Source organism: Ambystoma mexicanum, chromosome 10, assembly GCF_040938575.1.
Source record: "Ambystoma mexicanum isolate Mex_15411 chromosome 10, UKY_AmexF1_1, whole genome shotgun sequence".
In the NCBI taxonomy this organism is placed as follows: domain Eukaryota; kingdom Metazoa; phylum Chordata; class Amphibia; order Caudata; family Ambystomatidae; genus Ambystoma; species Ambystoma mexicanum.
In genome coordinates this window covers 1,682,208,865-1,682,230,070 of record NC_090932.1, presented here as the reverse complement: position 1 = coordinate 1,682,230,070, position 21,206 = coordinate 1,682,208,865, and the positions used below count along the sequence as shown (strand labels likewise).

Sequence of the window (21,206 nt, the reverse complement as noted above, 5' to 3'; positions counted from 1 at the left end):
CATGCAACAGGTATGGCCACAGCGTGAAGTCCAGCGGAGAGTACCGTAGGCCGGCGCTTTGCGCCCCGCTGGTTGGTTTTGTATTCTCCTCCTTACGTGAAAGTTAAAGGAACCATAGCTTCAGATCACATCCAAACGCAGCAGCACACCGTCAATGCAGACTACTCTAGACCGGCACTTCTGCCGCCACTTTGGCTTTTTTTTTAATGTTTAAGATAAAAATGTGCAGCCCACACGTGAATATGATCCCTGAAGAAGGCCGCGTGCGCAAATGGATTATGTGCGCTTCATGGTGGAAAAATGTTGGACTACTTTTTTTTTTTAACTATCATTTGGAAAAAGTCTCTAGTTTATTTCTTTGGGAGCTTACATTTCCCATAATGTTACATATTTGCATCAAGACATTATTATTTTGGGATTATCGATTCACATTTTTATACTCTTTCTTCCTTCTCTTTTTCATTACAAGGGATCTGAATGCAAAGTAATGAATGATTTTTGTTTGTAAATTCGACACTACATTTGTAAATGTCAAGTGAATTGCGTTTCGCAAACTCATCTATGTATTCTAGAATATATTAAAAATATATATATTTTTGAAGCACATATCATGTAACAGAATTTTTCATTCCTTGGACCTTTTCTTTGTTCTAAATTGGCACTTAATCAGCACATTTAGAATCAACCTAATTATTCGTTTTGTCTTGAAACATAACCCCTTTTACAGCAATGCAATTAGTGCCCATTGGTGCCTATTTTTTGGGTGCCTTTCTCTGTTCAATATAATTTAGTAACATTTTCTGTCACGGTTTTTGCTTTCAAAACACGGATGGCCAACGGGGAAGCAAACCAGAGTGGCAAAAGTGCTTAAAACAGTTCATAAAGTAGCAGTAGTTTAAAGTAGTTCAAACCAGTTCAAGCCAGTGGATGCACCAGTAAAGTACCCAGCAACATAAGACCCCCCGCAGCGTTTCATCAGACCTTACAGTGGCCTTTCTTTCCTTCCTGATGTAGTGTGAGCCACAGTCTTGGATTAGTGCTTTGCTATTATTTTCTTAATGGAATTTTGCTTTCTCCTGAGGAAGACTAATGCCAAAACACGTTGAGTGTAAATTCGTTCACAAGTTTAATAATCAAACAAATCTTTTATATCCTTTACATCAACTTATTTTCACTTATTTGGGACTAAAGTATTGTGCTATATCTTGACATTTATCATTTAAGAAAATGTGGTCCCTTGTTTCCCAAGAAACCCTGGACATTTCATTGTTCAATAAGAACTGACTGCCAACATCTCAATTATTTTGGTTACCATCGTTTTAAAAATGTATTCATTTATTTTAAATGCGCTGAAAATCTCAGAGGCACCAAAGCGCAGAAGCTAACTTTTGTTGCGTAGAGTGATCATTTTACCTTTTGTGATTTGCAAGATAATCCTGCATAGCCTTAATGACCCGGAGATGGGGTGCAGTTGGCTGGTAATCGCCTGCCAGCCCGATCAAAGGAATCGTGGTGGCCCTCCACTGCATTATGGCAATGGAAGACAAAGTTAAAAGGACCGAGCACAGGAAGAGTGTTTAACAAGGTGTACAGGCCCATAACGCCCAGTAGGGCCTGAAAGTGGAGTCTATGAAGCATGTTCTACTTCGGGGGAGGGGCGGGATGTTCACTCCGCTTTGCAGGGGGCCTGTTACATTTTACATTTGCCTGGGCAGTTGTGGGGCATTGGCTGCAGGTGCACTCTGTACTGCCAGGAGTCTTGGGAAGTCACATTCTGACCACTCTGCGGTCTCTACCAGTTATTAACGCTGTCGGATTGACCAAATGAACATTCAGAGGATCCTAATAGGTGTTGGGATGCCCTTCTGCTCACAGAAGCTTAACTTTGTCACAAGGTTGTTGAAGGGTCACAATCAACCTACGCTTGTTGAAGGTCACAATCAACCTACGCTCGTTGAAGGTCACAATCAACCTACGCTTGTTGAAGGTCACAATCAACCTACGCTCGTTGAAGGTCACAATCAACCTACACTCATTGAAGGTCACAATCAACCTACGCTCGTTGAAGTTCACAATCAACCTACGCAGGTTGAAGTTCACAATCAACCTACACTCATTGAAGGTCACAATCAACCTTCACTTGTTGAAGGCGATGATCAACCTTTGCTCATTGAAGGTCACAATCAACCTACGCTCGTTGAAGGTCACGATCAACCTACGCTCTTTGAAGGTCACGATCAATCTTCGCTCGTTGAAGGTCACGATCAATCTTCGCTCGTTGAAGGTCACGATCAATCTTCGCTCGTTGAAGGTCACGATCAACCTCTGCTAGGCCTCGAGACAGGTACAGCAGCGCATGGCGGACCAACCTACGATTAGCGATGGAAGGTACCGTTCAGATTCCAGGTTCTGAATTCCGGCACTAGTAATCCTGGCACGCATTGTGAGGCAGAAATCAATCAGGACTTGCATCCCTGGATAAACCATTTGGAGGTTCTATGTTAGAACAGCGCAGTTTCTGGTTGCAGGTAATAGAATACATTTTATTTTGTTTGCTGCAAAATGCAGGGAGAGATTCCACCCCCCCCCCCACTGACCTACCCCCACCATACTTTGCATGATATATCTTAGCCCCTCCCCACCCCATGTACCTTTGCGGGGGAAATAGCAGTTAAAAAGAAGCGGTTACAAATGTGTTGTTTTTACCTGTGATCATGTTGGTGATCCAATTGTACCCAATTTACAGATGATTTTCTGCAGCAGGAAGATTGGCCACGTGGCAGGGGAAGATTAAATTCCACCAAAATGGCATATGCTTCCAAAAGTGACAGTACAGAATAAATAAATGGCGTAAGTTCTAGTGACCTATTACAAATGATCAAATTCCCACCAGAGGTATCTTGTGCCCGTGAAAGACTAGAGAAGTAAAATGTCCAAGAGCGGCACTCACCTACAACCCGGTCTCCGGGCTTCACGCCCATTTTCCTCATGGCTGCGGAGAAGAGGGCCACGTCCTGCCGGAGTTCCGCAAAGGTGACCTTGGAGATCTCCTCTCGCCCTTCCCCTGGAAAAATGAACACATCAGCTCAGAATCTATACATTGACAGCTGCTCATACGACTCTGAAGTGAGGAAGCTGGATACAAGCTTTATTAATGCAGACTCCATGGAGCGCCAGCCACCACGGACCGCCCGAACTAACAGCAGGTAAGAACCCTGCATACATTTCATGGTAAACAGTGACATCATCGTGTTCTGTGTTCTGGTTCTACCAGAACGCCTACCATGTTTCCATTGAATAATGGGATGAACCAGCCCCTCCCCTTCAATAATCCCGTACTATGGGTGGACAATCTGTTCCACTTGTTTACGCACATTATGAGTGACCACATCTCTCCCAGGTCTTGGTCAGGTTCAATCTTAGTACCAATCTTTAAAAAAGGGAATCGTACTGACCTCTCCTGCTACCGGTCATTCTCACTTCTTGATTCTTCTTCAAAGGTTTTTGCTAATTTGGTGCTAAAAGAATTACAACAGTGGGCGGAAAATAAATTCATCTACTATACCCACTACAGACAGAATACAGGAAGGTGGTTGGAACTATCACGAGTGGTTTAGCCCTTAAAGCCTGTCTTTCCGATGTAGGATCTTATTCAGGGAAAAACATATGTAGCAGCAATCGATCTCCCCTCCGCATTCAATAATGTTGACATCAACAGACTGTGGTCTAAAATGTTGAAAAACAGTATTTATCCGGCCTTATTGGCTATGCTTCAGCTACTCTACTACAACAAATCTACTATAGTCAGACTTAATGCTCTGGGAAATCTATCAAGAAAAACTTTGTTGACCAAAGGAGTCCAGCAGGGGTGTGTAGTCGCCCCCACTCTTTTCAATTACTATATAGCAAACCTTTGGGACGCAACGAAGAGTGGGGAGGATTTGTGCCAATGTGGTTGGGATTTAAATTAAATTGTATCGTGTATGCGGACGACATCCTATTAATGGAATACACTCCTGCCCGCCTCCAGCGTCAACTTTATGTGGTCAATCCGTACTTGACGGAGAACTCTACAAATAAACGCCACTAAATCATACGTAATGGTTAGCACCCCCAAGAAATATGTGTGGAAATTGAACAATGCAACCATACAGCGAGTCGACTCAATTTGATATCTAGACTACGAGATTGGGGTGAAGAAACAAAGGGAGAAGGAACTATCCAAAATAGATGAAAAAATCTCCTCTTTTTCCTTGATGAAAAGGATAAAAAGCAAATTGTATGCATACTCTGTTTCCGATAATAGAATGTTATAGGGTCAAAGTTTCGCCCATTGTTCTTTACGGATGCAAATTGATGCACATTAAAGATAGGAGATGCTTCGATGTTTTGGAAGGAAAAATCCCAAAACAAGTGTTGGGTCTCCCCATCTCGGAACTATAAGTGTCATCAGACTTGAGCTAGGCCTAACATCCTGGTGGTCACAGTATGTTAGCAAGACTCTGTCTCCGATTTATTCTTTGGGTAGATCCGGAGAGAACACATTGGGGTACCACCTGAATATTCTCTTTTCGAAAAATACAAATCCATTCATGAAAAATCTAAAAATGAGAGGCGATAAGTTCACAAACATACTGGGTCTGGATGGCTCTGAGTCCAAAATAAAATTCAAGAAAAAAATTCAACAATGGGATAAACACAGTGATCTATTGGATCTGAGTCGCCTATATCTTTACGAGGGTAAAGAATTACTGCATTCACTCCCCACTAAGTTAAGAACTAATTTTGTAAAATTTCCTAGCTCAAAGTATCATGACTGGTATTTAAAATTTCGGTTAAACTGCTTTCCAACCCTGGAGGTTGCAGCCCTAAACTGGGAGTACCATGTGAGCTGAGACGATGCAGAATGTGTGATTTGAATATGATTGAGTCCCTGTTACATTTGGTGGTGTAATGTCCCAAATTTAATAACCAGAGAATGAACTATTTTAAACGATTCATTCACTCATCATCACCGTTGTGACTTTTGATCTGTGGTATCGGTTAATGGCGACTTGTCAAGTGTCATTAATTGGTAAAAATGTTAATCGATCTCTTCGTTGAGATTGACAAAGTGACGAAGCAAGGAATCTCTGATTCAAATAACATATGTTAATGAAACGTGATCAATTAAATTAAGGAGGATAAGCATTGTGATTGAGTTTTCTGTAAGGTTTTTATTTTAAATTCCCATTTTCTTTTCTTTTTAAATTAAGAATTTATGAGTGTAATGTTGTATAGCATACTGTTCCGGTTTAATTTTAGGAAAATGTGATGATGCGCATAGATTTTTGTTATGAATTGTTATAAAAGGTTTTGTAAATGTACAATTTGTACAATTGACACAAATAAAAAAATACATTTAAAAAATAAAATTATACTTAGAGGAAGTCTCAGTCTTTTGGAAAACAGTGTTTTTTGCACACTTATCGGATCCCACCCAGACAATTCTCACCCTGTTGGGGTGGATGAAGGAAGAGAAGTGCCAAGCCAGGGCATTGGGGTCCGGTCAGGTTTCCCCATCTGCCTCCCTTTAAAGTTTAAGTCTCTCTAATCGCCCACAAAACGGATCCATGATGTTTGGTTGAATAAATCTGGTTGGATCCCCATTCTGGCAATTTATTTTTACCAGTTTACCACAAAATGGGGGCGGGGTGCGATCAATCATCACCTACCCTTCACCCCGCCTTTCTATATATCTAGCCCCAACCTACCACCGATACTTTTGCAGAAATAAAATGTCGCTGAAAAATGGGATACGGCCACATTTGTATGCAACCAAACGGGGTAATTCCCTAATAAGCCACGGAAGATTGGTGGAGGACTTACTTGCGGCGTAGATGGCAACCTTGTCATTCTCCTTATGCTTCAGAAGGTTCTCGGCGTAGTTTAAGCGGCTGCCTTTAAACCACTCAGGAGCCTTCTCAATACCCATGGAGCGATCAACCACCTGCAGGTGCAAAATCAACCAATCGTAAACATGGATCCCCATCTGCCTCAATCTCCGGCCACGCCGCCACGCGCCCACGCCCTCACGCAGGCTTCTATAGCAAGCAGTCACTGGCAGGCGTAATGCTAGGCCACAAAGCATCACAGGCAAGTTAACTGGGCAATGCATGCTGCGGTGCCATGCATCTACTTTGACATAACATAAAAATCAGGGATCACACAATGCACACAAGGTGTATCAGCTTATAGTTGATTTAAACAGATTTTAAACGTGTGTGTATGTAATGCCATGATATCTTCATACAATGCAGCATTCAGAGCCCTCGTGTGCGCAGCAGGGTAAGACTTCAGCAAAGATATGCCCTTTGCAAGTGGTAGGGAAGCACAGTGCTCTAGTGTCCCTGAGGAGTCCTAAGTGGAGGCCTCCTCAGGGATGCCAGTGTGACAGATACACCCATGAAAGACCCTGAGTCCCTCAGGGTGGGGGGGTTGTTGGACCCTCAGGTACAGGATATACCAAGGGCTCAGTGTACGCATTCTCACCTGATGGGTTAAAAGTGCTCTACTGGTTAAATCCCGCATAGTGTCCCACAGTCAGACCTGGGACTTCCTTCACCCGACCCAATTATTGCCATAAAATTAGCAAACCAGCCCTTCATGGACAAAATGGCTGACACGGACGTAGTCTTATAAGGGCATTTTCTGGATGAGCCACCTTGGAGGTCAGCCCTGAAGAAGTACAAGGGGGAGCAGAGGCTAAAACCCCCACTCAGCCCTTGCACTGCTACAAACCAAGAGCCAACACAACCATAAAGATAAAACAGGCACAGTTAAGAGATATACCTCCTTTGCCTTTTCCTGGAATATGATCCTAGGGAAGGCTGTGCTTTTAGGAGGGGTGTGAATGTCATTCAGTAGCCACCCAAACAGCAAAGTAAGCAGTCCCAAATAAAGGGAATGTCCAATCATGGTTCTGTAAAAATCAATATACTTTAATAAAACACACCATCTGCAAAACTAACTAAATAAAAAAAAGACTACCCCTGAGGAAAGAACAGAAAATAAGAAAGGAGAGCACAATGCAGCACTCAGAGTAATGAATCAGGGGTGTAAGGCAAGTAAACCAAAATGTTCTTAAAAAGGATATGTTTCTTGGGTGAAAAAGGTGCTTAAGTGACCTAACCAGTGTCTGGGGCCCACAATGTGCAGAGGGGGCAGTTATGGGTCCACAGTACCCTTTTTCAGTTCTTTGGCGTGTCAATGGTGTAAACCCCGCCTTTGAGCAGTGGTCAAGTGGATCAAGCTCAGTTTGGGTACAGTGGATCGTGTGTCCTAGCAGCAAGCTGGCGTCGAGCAGGGCCGAATGCGGTGGCTCTGTGCAGTTCAAAGACAACGTTCGCAAAGCAGGGCGGGGTGCTCACCAGGATCTGTTAGAGATTGCGCTGGGTCGAGTCAGGTTTTCCACACCGGGAAGGGTCGATGAGTGATGCTCCAGTGTTTCAAGTCAGCTGGCAGCGAGTTGTTATCAGTTATCAGTGATAATGTTGCTCCAGTGTGCGGTTTGGCAAAAAAGCAGTTCGAAGGCTGGTAGGTAAGTCATGGTAGAACCCCTGTTTGAGTCACCAGTGGTTCGCGTTGGGTCTGGGCATCGAGCGGTTGATATGAGTTGAGCAAGGTACGAGAAAAGCAAGGGCACAATGCAGCGTTGAGCAGGCTCAAGATGCAGGACCTTCTTCGAAGATTTGGAGGAACGCCAGAAAGCAGCTCCAGCAGGATCCCTCGGCGCCGAACGGCAGTTTATCCAGCATCAGGCGGGCAGACTTCGCTGACCCATCCTCCAGGCTGTGAGACCTATTTCAGGTGCTCAAGGACAGGATTGGTCAGGTTAGGGTCTATTCGCACAGATTCAGGAGATTCTGGTGCAGAGTGGAAGGTCCTAGTCCACAGCAACAGTCATCCCCAGAATGCCATGGGAATGTGTAGGGGAAAGAGCTTTCTGCTTCCTTAGACTGCTCCTTCTTCACCTCAAAGGTTGAGGGCTTTGGAAAGTACAACACTCCCAAAGGAGGTCCAATGAATCCTTCTCAGGTGCTCTTCCAGAGTGAATCAAAGAAGTGGTGGGAGACCCCTTCTTTAAAGGTAAATGTCCACAGGTTATTGGACTAAAGCTAGCCTGGCTTAGTGGTCCAATCACTGTTCTTGAAAGTAGTGGACTTTGCCCTTCTGACATCACACCCAAAGTGCTTTGCGCCAGAGGTAGAGAAGGAGGTAGAGAAGGGGACAGGAAGGCGGGAGAGAGGAAGATGGTGTAAGACTTCCTTTACCGTACAGAGCCCTCCTGCTTATTCTAACCTTACCCCTTCCCTTCTCACTGAGATTAAAAGCCTTTGTGAAAGCACAACCCTGTTGTGAGGCTACTCCCTTTGAATGGGTGTGCTCCTTTGATGCCTGGACCCATGTCAGCTGCCTGGTAGCTGGCTGTCTCTGGCGGAGGGTATTACCTACCCTCACAAGAGATCAAAGAAGAGGCATGGACATTCAGGTTCCCGTCCTGTCCTTTGGCAGGCTCAGCCTGTCTGGCCTGAATACACATCACCTCAATAGCTTGTGCTGGCTCACAGGAGCTGACGTGTGTGATATCAAATTGCTGTGGCTATAATAATGATGAGATCAATTTCCACCATACCATACCTCAGGTATGGCTTAGAATTATAGGATTTTGGAACAGGACTAAATGTCTTAATGAGACTTGGCTGTCACTCCAGCTGTCAAATTGGCACATGTGTCCTCTGAACCTGCTCTGTGCAACTGGTAGGGCAGGTGCTGCAAATCAGGATACACATGCAGCCGGAAACAGATACACAATATGCTTTTGGCATGGAGCTTGCGAAATTGGAATGCGATCGGCAGATGTGCTATCAGAGATGGAATTACCCACAACATTTTATTAAATTAATACAAATCAAAAAAGACATCGCTCCTACGACCTCACCAAATGGCAATCCGTCACAATGTTTGCAAATGCATGTGCGTGTGTATGAGCGCACGGTGTGGTTTTCTGGTTGAAGAACAGCCTTGACATGGGGCTCCCCAATTCCCACCCCAAAGAGTAAAAAGGGCGTAGAGAGTGAAAATCTCATGAAACGTTAAAGAGTAAGAGACCCAGAGAAAGACTAACAGAGAATGTAAACGTAGGGACCTAGTGAGTCCCGGAGAAACAGTGGGACACAGAGTGAGGGATGAAGAAAAAGGCTTAACGATAGACCCAAAGAGACTGACAGGGGGGTCATGGACAGTGGTAAGATGAGGGGATGTTAAGCAAACAGATCCACAGAAAGATAATAGAAAGGAAAGAGGACTTGCACCAAGAGACTCCAAGGGCGACAATGGGTAAACAGACAAAAACACTCTCCACCCCCCCACCATTGCAAGTACTGGCTGCGGTGCACGCGAGGAACAGATAAGGCTTAACTCACCTCATCGTATAGACATGAGGACACAATTCCACTGAAGTTCCAAAACTCAGCCCAGAACTCGGGGTAGTGTTCCACAGACCACTGGTACAACTCATTGTAGTTGGCTGAAAAACACAAACGGTTCCATCACAAGGTGCTCACCAGAGAGTGCAATCACGTACACAGCTGTAGGGCAAAGGCATACATATACATGAGTGAGTGTGGCCCAATGGACCTTTGCTGGCTGGAGGAGAGAGCTGAGGAGTTTATAGCGCTTCTTGGACAGGCTGAAATGTCCTAGTTCTTTAACGTTATCCACCACGCTTGATCCACAGGTAATTATGAAGGTCAGGTAAGTACACATGGGAACAACTGCTTGTCCATCCACACACCAGCCATCTCACCAACTATCACTCCTACTGAGTGCTCACCCAGCACTCCCCTGCAGGATTTCATGCATGCCCCCGGGCACTCCGTACACCAGCATACATAGCATAAAAGGGAGAGTACTACACCTCTTCATAGCAGACATCAATTCACTGTAGTCCTCTGGGAGATGCGTTCCACACTAAACAGCAGGCTGATTCTGCGTTCCACACTGAACAGTAGGCTGATTCTGCGTTCCACAAGGAACAGCAGGCTGATTCTGCGTTCCACACTGAACAGCAGGCTGATTCTGCGTTCCACACTAAGCAGCAGGCTGATTCTGCGTTCCACACTAAGCAGCAGGCTGATTCTGCGCTCCACACTGAACAGCAGCCTGTTTCTGCTTTCCACACTAACAGCAAGCTGATTCTGCGTTCCACACTGAACAGCAGGCTGATTCTGCGTTCCACACTAAGCAGCAAGCTGATTCTGCGTTCCACACTAAGCAGCAGGCTGATTCTGCGTTCCACACTAAGCAGCAAGCTGATTCTGCGTTCCACATAGGCGTGAGCGGCATGGATACGAAGATGTTGTGGTAAGGCGCGGGCTGGCAATGGGAGGTGAACTCAGGGAGCCTCCCACCTCACAGTGGTGCTACTTCTGCACACCAGGCCCGTATAGATGTCCTACAGCTCAGTGTATGCATAGAAATACGCCCTCCGCCCCAAATGCCCCCGGGCGCTACTCAGGACATGACACTAAGGACAACTTGAGGCTCTAAATGCCCCCGGGCGCTACTCAGGACATGCCACTAAGGACAACTTGAGGCTCCAAATGCCCCCGGGCGCTACTCAGGACATGCCACTAAGGCAACTTGAGGCTCCAAATGCCCCGGGGCGCTACTCAGGACATGCCACTAAGGACAACTTGAGGCTCCAAATGCCCCCGGGCGCTACTCAGGACAAGCCACTAAGGACAACTTGAGGCTCCAAATGCCCCCGGGCGCTACTCAGGACAAGCCACTAAGGACAACCTGAGGCTCCAAATGCCCCCGGGCGCTACTCAGGACATGCCACTAAGGACAACTTGAGGCTCCAAATGCCCCCGGGCGTTACTCAGGACAAGCCACTAAGGACAACTTGAGGCTCCAAATGCCCCCGGGCGCTACTCAGGACAAGCCACTAAGGACAACTTGAGGCTCCAAATGCCCCCGGGTGCCCCCGGGTGCTACTCAGGACATGCCACTAAGGACAATTTGAGCATTACTAAAGAACACAGTTGGCACTATGGGTGCATGTACAGCCTATGAGAATTATCGGTTTGGGTCTATTTGACCTAAAACATTTATTCAACCTTTTTTCAGTCTAAAATGCATGGGTGACCCCCGCAGCCTCCCCTGCACTTCCCCTCACCCAGCCCCATATACATATTTAATTAGATTTGACCGAAAAAATTGCCAAAAAATTCGATCAAATGTTTTTAGGTCAATTATGCTAATACCGAATTATCTACCCAGCCAACTAAATAAATACTAAAATAACGTCTAGGCGAGCGAGAGTTCTCATGGAAGGACAGCCACAGGGCCTCTCCATAAAGAACTGCAGGAACACACATTTAGAAGGGAGATCCACTTCTCGTTGTGAACGAAGGTTCAGACGGAGACCTTCCCAGCTGAGGACTCCACGCCACCAGTGGTAATGAGGCCAGAAGGAATGAGTGCGAAAGCACAAAATCCTAGACTCAACTGGCCCAGTGGGCGGAATTGAGTGACATGGGGGGTCCTGGGGAGCAGCACGCGTTACACATTGCCCACGGGGAGATTTGGGCGCTGCACCCAGGCCAGCGAGCCACGCGGGGGTGCAGAGCGCTCCCTTACTCTATTTATAGGGGTTCCAGCGAAGGTTCTGGAACAGTAGGCGTTGACACCATTTCGGTTTGCATGGACCTTCGCCGGCCCTGCCGCTGTGGTGGGCAAAGGTTTTTGGTCAGGGTGGGAGGGGGGACCAGCGAGGGGTTTTGTCTCCATCCTCGGATGAGCTTACTGACTGTTGGGGTCTTGGGAGGCTGGTCCTGGTGGGGAGCCGAGCCCTGTCAGCCTTCCTGGGGAAGTTTTATTTCTTGGGGGGCCAGAGTACCAGCGAGGGGCTGGACACACTGCCAGCTGGGCAGCAGCGCAGTGAGCATGAGGCCGGCAGGGGCCATAGGGCCCCTTTTGGTGCTGTGCCGGTTTTGCCCGGTTGGGGGCGGGGCCATGCGTTGGTCTTTTTATGCCCCCCCCCCTCCTTTTTGGAAGTAAGGTGGCAGAATTACTTAATGGGAAGTGGGGAAGCTCCAGGGGGAAGGGGGGTGGAGCAAACAAATAATGATTGTGGGGATTATAGGTATTATTTAGAGGGTAGATAGTGGTGCAGGGATATGCAATTTGGTGGTAATTTTCGGAGCCCTTTCTGCCCCCTTGCCCCCTTTTCTGGCTTTTTGGCTTCTGGGTGCCTCCAGTGTTTGTTTCCTGGGTGCGGCGCCTGGCTTTGTTAGGAGGGGGCCAAGCCACCAGGGTTTTTTGAGAGGTCTGGGGGGAGGGGTTGACCACCAGGTAGGAGGGAGTCTTGGGGGGATGACATGCAGGGGGATATGAGGGCATAAGGTGGGGAAAGTGGGGGTTCATAAATAGGGGGTTGTCTCATATGTGGGAGGGGCAGGCATAGGGGAGGCAGGGATGAGTTGGGGGAGTGGGAGGGATGCATGTGACGCTGTCCTCATCGAGCAGTGACACGGGAGAAGCCTGGACGGTTCACCATGAGAGTTAGCGGAGGTCCTTGGGGGTTTGGGGCCAACAGGGAAGTATTGGGGGAGTTGGGGGCGATGGGAGGTAGGGTAGCAGTGTCTGAAGTGGGAGGGCAGGCTGGGTGATGGGGCGAGTGCCAAACAATTGGTTCCATGGGTTGGGAGTGGTGGGTTCGCTGGATGGTGGCAGGGTAGGAGAGGGCTCAATATGGCCCCAAGGTGGTCTAAAAGGGCGAGGGTATTTGGCGGGTTGCCATCAACCACAGCGAGCAGCAGTTGTGGGAGCGACTAAGGCGGACCACCACGAGAGCTGTGGCAGAAGGGGAACTGGACGTCCCTGGGGTCGGAAGCAAAGGTGAGGGGAATCGGTCAGGGCACCTTCACCCGCAGAAGATTTGGGAGGGAGTTTGGACGGCTCCCCTGCAACAGTGACTTCAACAGCAAGCGGGTGTATGCCCCACAGCGAGCGGGTGTACGCCCCACAGCGAGCGAGTGTACGCCCCACAGCGAGCGGGTGTACGCCCCACAATGCAACGCAGTGGAGAGAGGTCTTAATTTCTTTCACATGAATGAGGTGGTAGGAGCGGGAAGGTGGTGTGAGGAGGACCAGTGTGGTCGGAATGGACGGAAGGGTGCTCCAGTGGGCAACAAGGGGAGCAGGGAAGGGAAGGGAAGGTGCATTGGCAGACAGGGAAAAGGACACTAGGGTTTCAGGGTTTAAGAGAGGAAGTGGTGAGGGGGGCTGGCATGTGGTGACCCAAGGCATACAGCATGCAGGGCGACATCCCGCGTGGACGAGGAATGCGGAGGTGCTACGTGAGGTAGCAAGGTGTGCGTATTTAAGTGCATGGACAGAGAATGCACGGACGGCCGCTGGTGCATTGGGAGAGCAGTGGGCAGAGGAAGCATTGCAAGGGCGGGCATGGGCTGCATTGGCAAAGGAGGAGGGATGTGAAGGTACTACGTGAGGTGTGGAGAGGGAATTAAACTGCATGGAGAGAGGGTGCGCATACGACCCGTGGTGCATGGCAAGGAGCAGGGCAGCCATTGGTATTGACGGGCTTGAAGGATGACAAGGGAGTACCCATGCAGGATCACGTTGTACATGGCCCTGAGACCCCTAAACAAAGCAAACTTGAAAGGTCTAGGAGAAAACTGATTACAGTGCATTGGAAAGGGAGGAGAGCGGGCACATGTTATGGTTGAGGTGATGAATATGGCAAAGTATAGAGGGTGATCACGATAACATTTGCTGTGTCATTGTGGAGATAGCATACTGTCTGTGGGGGTAACCCTTGGTGGGTGACTTTTGCAAACATGCTTATTACCTTGCCACCACATTACCTTCAGTGCTCTTCATTTTCTAGACTAGCAAGATGTATGCGAAACATCGATGGGGCCCTCAGGGTCCGAGGGAAATTGCGTTGGCGACAGTGGAGGGCTGGTGGGCAGGCTGGCCCGGGTGAAGGGGAGCAAGTGAAGGTTTAGGACAGGAGGATATCTGTGTGGGTGAGTTGGGAATGGAAAGGGTGATTAGTTTACGGGTTGCAAGCTCAGGTGGTCTGGGAAGGTGTTTCCAGGGTGCCGCTAAAGGTGCAGGTTTGGACTTTCCCGCTACGGTACTGAGGAAGAGGTTGTGCGGGGCGGGGGGGGGGGGGGGGGGGAGACTAGCTGGCAAGATGGTTTGAAAAGAAGAGAGAAGGACGGTAGAGGGGAGAGAGACAGCAGGTGGGGGAGTCAGGAAGAAGGTGGTGACAAGAGGCTTAGGGCCATAGGGCCCAGGTTGGTTTATGCATCGTGGGGGACATTGGTTCAGGTTTACAATTTATTAATTTTGGGGGTATTTTTTGCGATATTGGAGTTAAGAGTCAGCAAAAAAAAGAAAAAGAAAGGTGCTGTTATCACTGGGGAGGAAAGGGACGGGCAGTGTTGTGCCCAGTTATGGGTGACAGAAAATAGGCAAGCAGGTAACAGGTAGGTGCCGGTTTATCATTCTAGTAAGGGGTGGGGGAAGGGACAGCAGTGAAATGTTCAGGGGTGGGGCTTATGGAAAGCATGAATAGCACTGGGGAGACTGGGGGGCAGCAAGACGGAGATCCTCCTCATCGGCACACCTTCACCATTCTTTACCCTCACTCTCTGACCGGCCTCCCTTGGCCCTCCTCCTACCCCCACCTGCGAGGCCAATAACCTCAGGGTCAACTTTAACTCCACCCTTTCCTTATCCGCCACATCTCTGATGTCTCTAAAAAGTCAAACTTCCTGCTGCACCTCCCCAGAGGTACTCTGCCTTTCCTCTCCTTCCCCCAGAAGTTCATGGTCTCCCAAGCTCTGGTTCTCTCTCGGTTGGACTATTGTAACAGCCTTTTTCTAAATCTACCTGCCTCTACTCTCCGCCCTCTGCAACTAATCCAGAACAGGACTGCAAGACTTGTCCTTGGCCTCAAGCCCTGGGATCGTTTCTCTCCATCTCTGAAATCTCTCCATTGTCTCCCAGTGGATGCAAGGATTAAATTCAAAACCCTCTGCATTGTCCACAAGGCTTCCTGGGGCCTGGGTCCAAAATACCTTCAGCTAGCCCTCTGCAAATACCTCCACTCTCGAGCTCTTCGCTCCTCTAACTCCCTCAGGGTCAGTCGTTTTCAAAGAAAGGAGCTGGGGGTAGATCTCTGTCTTCGGCTGGGGCCTCCCTCTGGAACAGCCTCCCTGCCAGTCTCAAACTTGAGGAGAACCATCGCCGGTTCCAGAAGCACCTCAAGACCTTGCTCTTTGCTTCTGCCTTCGCTCCCTCTCTCCCCTGCTGATCTGTTCTCTCTTGGCACTGTGCACCTGGCCACCCTCTGTCCTCTGGGCCCAGGCACCTGCTCACCCTGCCACCGTCTGGCACTGCCTCCGGGACACCCCTTGCACTGGGGTCTGTATCTGTACACATACAGTCCCCCCTTTTTTCTTCCTGCATTTATCAGACCTACCCTGTCTGCTACCTTAAACCCAGCACTTGCCAATTACTGCCTGCACTACCACTGCTTGTTGCCTTTATTATTTATTTATTATTATTTATCTGTTTCTCCTTTGCTCCGCACTCTCCACTTCTCCCCCCTTCCATGCACTTTTACCCTCCCCCTCTCCCATGCACTTGTCACTGGGCCTAGTAACATCGTTGTTTTCTTCTCCCCTGCTCTCTTCCCTTGCCTTGTCGCACTCTGAAACACTTGTGTACAAACACGATAGAAATAAAATCTCTTTTGTGGGGGTTGCACTGCGGGAGGAGGGGATTAATATTACAGACCAGTCTAGGTGCTTCTCATAGAGTAACAGCAGGCAATTTGTGAGATAAACCAGATATTAGCGCTGAAACCAAAATTCCTCATTCCAACCTTCTCTCACTTGTGTCCCGTTAGTGAACAGCTTATGTTCTTATCACTTCCTCCAAATGATTGTTTTCGGACTTAACCGAAAGTAGACAATTAGCCATAACAATTACTGCTAGTGCACTCAACTGTAGAACACACTGCCTTCTCCAAATCCTGGGAAGCCGGATCTGAAAGCACTCTTTCAACTAACATAACATAGAAGATGACAGGTTTGAATTAATACAGAGGGCCTCATTACACGGTAGGTGGTAAGGGTTTACCAGTACCGGTAAGGGCACCGGTACCAGTAAACCCTTACCACCTTACTACGAGGTCCCTTTGCGGGACCCGACCTTAACGGCTGGTGTAGACCAGCCGTTAAAGTTGGGACCCGCAAAGGGACCTTGGTGCTAATTACGGTACCGCAATTTGCGGTACCTTAATTAGCTCCTTCCCCATTCCCATTATGCCCTATGGGGCAAAAATGGGAATGGGGAAGGGCCATGGAGGAAGGGGGAATTACCGACCCGCCAACCTTGGAATGGGGTGGTTATTCCCCTTTCCTCCATGGTGGTACCGGTATGGTACCGGCGGCAACCATGGTGCTATGGTTTACCGCCTACCGTGTAATGAGGCCCAGAGGAAGCAATAACGTTCTAATACCTGCCCCCTTCAAAACGTCCTTATAATGTTATGGAGCCAAAATGGGGGACAGAATGGAGGGGAAGGGGTATGGTTTGGACAACGTGGACAGAGCTTGTTGAAGGGGTGGAATCTGGTGATGCTGCGGAGTCTGGCAGAGGTGGAGTAAAGTTGGGGGGTGCATGCACTCATTGGGCCTAGGGCAGCAGAAAGCCTCAATACGCGACTAATAAGGCCCCTAGTAATTCATTTATCAAGTAGGGTTGGATTATTAAGGAAAACAACACTGTACAAAAGGGTCTGACTTGTGTGCCTACCTATAACACAACTTGAAAAAAAAAATTATGTATTTAAACCCATTCGTTAATTACGACTAAATGCATTGTTTGCAGAACAAGAAAGTGAGGCTGAACCTAGTGACCTGACAGATGAAACTCAATATATAGAGTCACGACCGTGGCACTGGAACGCCAATTGGCACCCATTGTGGACTAATTGGGGCTTGACATTCATCACCATACTCTGCCCTGCCGAATACCTGACTATTCCAAAGCAGCAGTATTAGAACTACAACCCCCAGAAGCCCTACAGAACAGTGCTGCTTTCTCTTTCCCAGGTCCAGAAAGGGAGGAGGCAGAATACCTTCCGATGTGGAGCTCCGGGTGCTGCTAACGAGCCTGCCTCAGCACAGGGTGTGTATTTAGGCAGCTACTTGCAGGAGCACCGGGCTTTTATCCTTGCCCTGCAGCCCTGTTATTGGGACTACTTTCTCCTACCGCCTACCCTGCAGCCCTGTGGTTCCTGCCCTGCTCCCCTGCTTGCAGGCCTCTCTTCCCTTCCTGTACTCTGTGTTGTTATTGCCTTTAGTTTCCTAGATTGCAGTTCTGAGTTTCCTTGTTACCTGTCTGCAGTGCTGCCCTTGTCATCCCAGTACAGAGTCTCAGTCCTTAGTTTTCTTGTTACCGGGCTACAGTTCAGCTCGCTGTACCTCGATTCCGGGCCTTGGTTTCCAGTCTGCAGTTCCAGTGTCCTCTACCATTGTGCTTAGATTCCTATCTTCTTGATTATGCTCGTTCTGTCAGGGATGGCACTCTATTAAGAGTGGCACAGGACACCCAAAAAGGGTTTGGGTGGTTGTGCCTAAATCAAGTGGACAGAGAAGCACACACACACAGAGGAAAGGAAAGAGAACGAAGAGTAGGCAAGAGTAGCAAGGAAAGGTACAGAATGAATTCCCTCTTGGGGTGTATGCAGATATAGGAAAAGATTATTCCACGAACCTTAGGAAATACTCAAGCCTTCTGCACAGTTTGCTACAACAGAGGCCAACGCTGTTTGCTCATGGCTTGGAACAGCAGCTATGGGTGTCTGCAATGTAGAAACGAGACAAGGGAAGGGGCAGAGGTTGACTGATGGGAACCAACAGACAAGCTCTGTACAAAAGGGTCTACAAACAGGACAAGAGAAGATACTTACAGACAAATCCAGGAAAAGGAGGTTGATAGCAAACTAGCAGAAGGAAATGAAGGGAAAGTCGTGTAACAGGATAGGATAGCAGAGGACAGTAAGGAACAAGGTTGAGAGCTCAGAGGAGCATGAAAGCAATGAGCAAGCCCACAGGAGCAGCGCTGTAAGGTAGAGAGCCCAGAGGGAAAAGGCTTAGGGCAGCAGAGTAAAGCAGGCTGCACGGCAAGGAACCCAGAAGGACCGGGCAGCAAGGAGTGAGCCCTGAGGGGCAGGGACGCTGACCGTAGAAGGTTGCAGAGGACTGTAGAGGGCTGCTAGGCCGAGAACCCAGCGGAAAAAGGTAGGTAGTAAGCAGCGGGGCGTGATCAGCTGCAAAGTAGGAAGCCCAGAGGACAAGGTCTGTAGGCAGCCGGAGTGAGGCAGGCTGCAGAGCAGGGAGCCCAGAGAACAAGGGCTGTAGGCAGCCGGAGTGAGGCAGTCTGCAGAGCAGGGAGCCCAGAGGACAAGGGCTGTAGGCAGCCGGAGTGAGCCAGTCTGCGGAGCAGGGAGCCCAGAGGACAAGGGCTGTAGGCAGCCGGAGTGAGCCAGTCTGCGGAGCAGGGAGCCCAGAGGACAAGGGCTGTAGGCAGCCAGAGTGAGCCAGGCTGCGGAGCAGGGAGCCCAGAGGACAAGGGCTGTAGGCAGCCGGAGTGAGCAGCCGGAGTGAGGCAGGCTGTGGAGGAGGGAGCCCAGAGGACAGGGGCTGAGGCTGGAAAGCAGCAGAGCGTGATCAGCTGCAATGTAGAGAGCCCGGCAGGGCAAGGGCGGAGGCTGGAAGGCAGCAGAGCGTGATCGGCTGCAATGTGGAGAGCCCGGCAGGGCAAGGGCGGAGGTTGGAAGGCAGCAGAGCGTGATCGGCTGCAATGTGGAGAGCCCGGCAGGGCAAGGGCGGAGGCTGGAAGACAGCAGAGCGTGATCGGCTGCAATGTGGAGAGCCCGGCAGGGCAAGGGCGGAGGCTGAAAGGCAGCAGAGCGTGATCAGCTGCAAGGCAGGAGCCTGGAAGAGCAGGGCTGAGACAGGGAACCCAAAAGGCTAGGGCTGTAGGCAGCAGGGTGTAGTAGACTGCAAGGCAGGAGCCCACCAAGGCACTGGAACAAAGAGCAGGTGAACTCAGGAAACAGATGACAAAGTTTGTAGCTCGAAGCAAATAAGGTGCGGGAAGGACACTCAATGCAAGAGTCTGAGCTCTCGCAGGCAGCAGCCTTTATACTGCCCAGCCCAGCCCAGCACAGAAGCAGGCTAATTGGTTGCACCTGGCTCAGCACACCTGCAGACAATCGGCCACCTCCCTCTCTGTTCCTGAGCTGGTGGAAGCAGAGCAAATCCCTAGGGCTTCTGGGGATTGTAGTTCTGATGAAAAAAAATAGGAATAGCCAGGAATGGATGGTTATAGCCAAGTGCATTATGGTAAGTGTAGTTTTCTGGGAAAAATAAAAAGGCACCAAAGTTTTGCAAATGGGAAATAAAGTCCAAATAGTGAATAGCGGTTGATCCAGGAGTTTTCTGTAGATAAATGAATAACAATTTGTCCATATTGATTGCCAATGTATGCGCCCCTGGCGCAGGCATGACACGTTCTTCTCGTTCTCTGCATTGAACCTTGCTCGCTTTGACTTCCTGTTCTTTCCCTGGATATTTCTGTTACGTTTCTTGTCCTCGCTTGTGTTTGTGTTATTCCTTTGTACATGATTTGGGTGATGGGATTCCCAGCGGGCAATCTCTGTATGTATGTATGTATGTATATTTCTAGAGCGCCAAAGCCCTTAGTTATCAGGGCGCATACAGAAACACAAGACAAGAAGACAGCAACAGGACATCATAAAGAGGGTGACTATTCTACACAAACACAAGAGTTTTCACATGTTGTCTAAACGTACAGTGCCATTTTTCCCTTAGTAGTTCCATTGGGAGTTCATTCCACACCTGGGCAGCCCGTATTGGGAATGATCTACCATTCCCTCTGGCTCGTTTAAAATGCGGCATTGTGAGCTGTTGTACATCACAAGACTGCAGGGTGCGGCGAGGGTTGTAAAATTCATATTTTTCTTTCAAGTAGATAGTGGCATCTCCAAATAAATATTTATGTCCCACCATAATGAAGAGGGATGGACGAATCCCACCCCTGCTCCCCCTCCCATAAAATACATGGCCCGGAAGAAGAACCAAGATGCCGCGATCGCCCATACTATTTTGGGCCACTCCCTAGTGCTCCTATAATAGACAAATATGTCGAAAGGTACCCACTCAGCCAAGTCAGCCCAGCAGCAGTGCAAACGTTATCCAGAATGGATGAAGAGCCTCAGGCTGCAACTAAGGAGACTTCAATTGACAGTATCGATTAAAGCACCAAGAAGCCACCCTTGATGTCATTAGAGACACCACGACATAGCAGCGTTAGACAGGAAGCACACATGCCATCCGCACATCGGGACACAAACACGCGCCCGAATACATGAAGAACACATGTGGAACAGTTCTATAAATTAGAGGACAGGTACATATATATAGGGCCTCATTACGACCCTGGCGGTAAGGGATTACTGGTACCGGTAAGGGCACCGGTACCTGTAATCCCTTACCGCCCTATTACGATTTCCCTTTGCGGTTCTTCCATTAATTGCTGGTAAAACCAGCCGTTAAGAACGTGACCCGCAAAGGGACTTTAGAGGCAATAACGGTACCGCAACCCTATGGGGGCTAAAATGGGAATGGGAAGGGCCATGGTGAATGGGGAATTACCGTCCTCGCCAACCTTGGAATAGGGCGGTAATTGCTCCTTTCACCATGGCGGTTTCGGTAAGCTTTTGGAGGCAACCATGGCACTAATAGCGCCATGGTTACTTCCAGGGTCGTAATGAGGCCCATACTGTCTTTGCTCTATTATTTTGTCATTAGCTTAACGGCAGCAACGCTGAAGCCGCAAGAAGCAAAAGATCCGGTGTAAAAGCTTGCAGACGCTTATATGCAAATAACCTTATGGAACTGCAGGAGCACCTATGGGACTGACAGAGCCATGTATCACTAAAATATGTAAGTTATAGAATAACACGAACATGTAGAAGTCATGCCATGGCTTAGGAAAATCACAGTGGGCCACAAACTTCTCAGTAAGAG

The 21,206-nt window shown here is 48.7% G+C and overlaps 1 protein-coding gene across 2 annotated transcripts in view; it reads right to left on the bottom strand.

The window, feature by feature from the left end:
- The window catches only part of AACS (acetoacetyl-CoA synthetase), a 341,576-nt gene that overhangs the window by 293,878 nt on the left and 26,492 nt on the right, over window positions 1–21,206 (bottom strand). Inside the window, exons 1-4 of one of the 2 annotated variants that reach the window (XM_069620121.1) lie at window positions 17,487–17,526; window positions 9,465–9,568; window positions 5,869–5,989; window positions 2,951–3,064 (exon numbers count right to left, since the gene is read on the bottom strand). In XM_069620121.1, the coding sequence (XP_069476222.1) occupies window positions 2,951–3,064; window positions 5,869–5,989; window positions 9,465–9,568; window positions 17,487–17,511 (364 nt within the window). In that variant the 5' untranslated portion in view covers window positions 17,512–17,526. Of the gene's footprint in view, window positions 1–2,950; window positions 3,065–5,868; window positions 5,990–9,464; window positions 9,569–17,486; window positions 17,527–21,206 lie in introns of those variants that run through there. The other variant, XM_069620120.1, reaches the window with a different exon arrangement.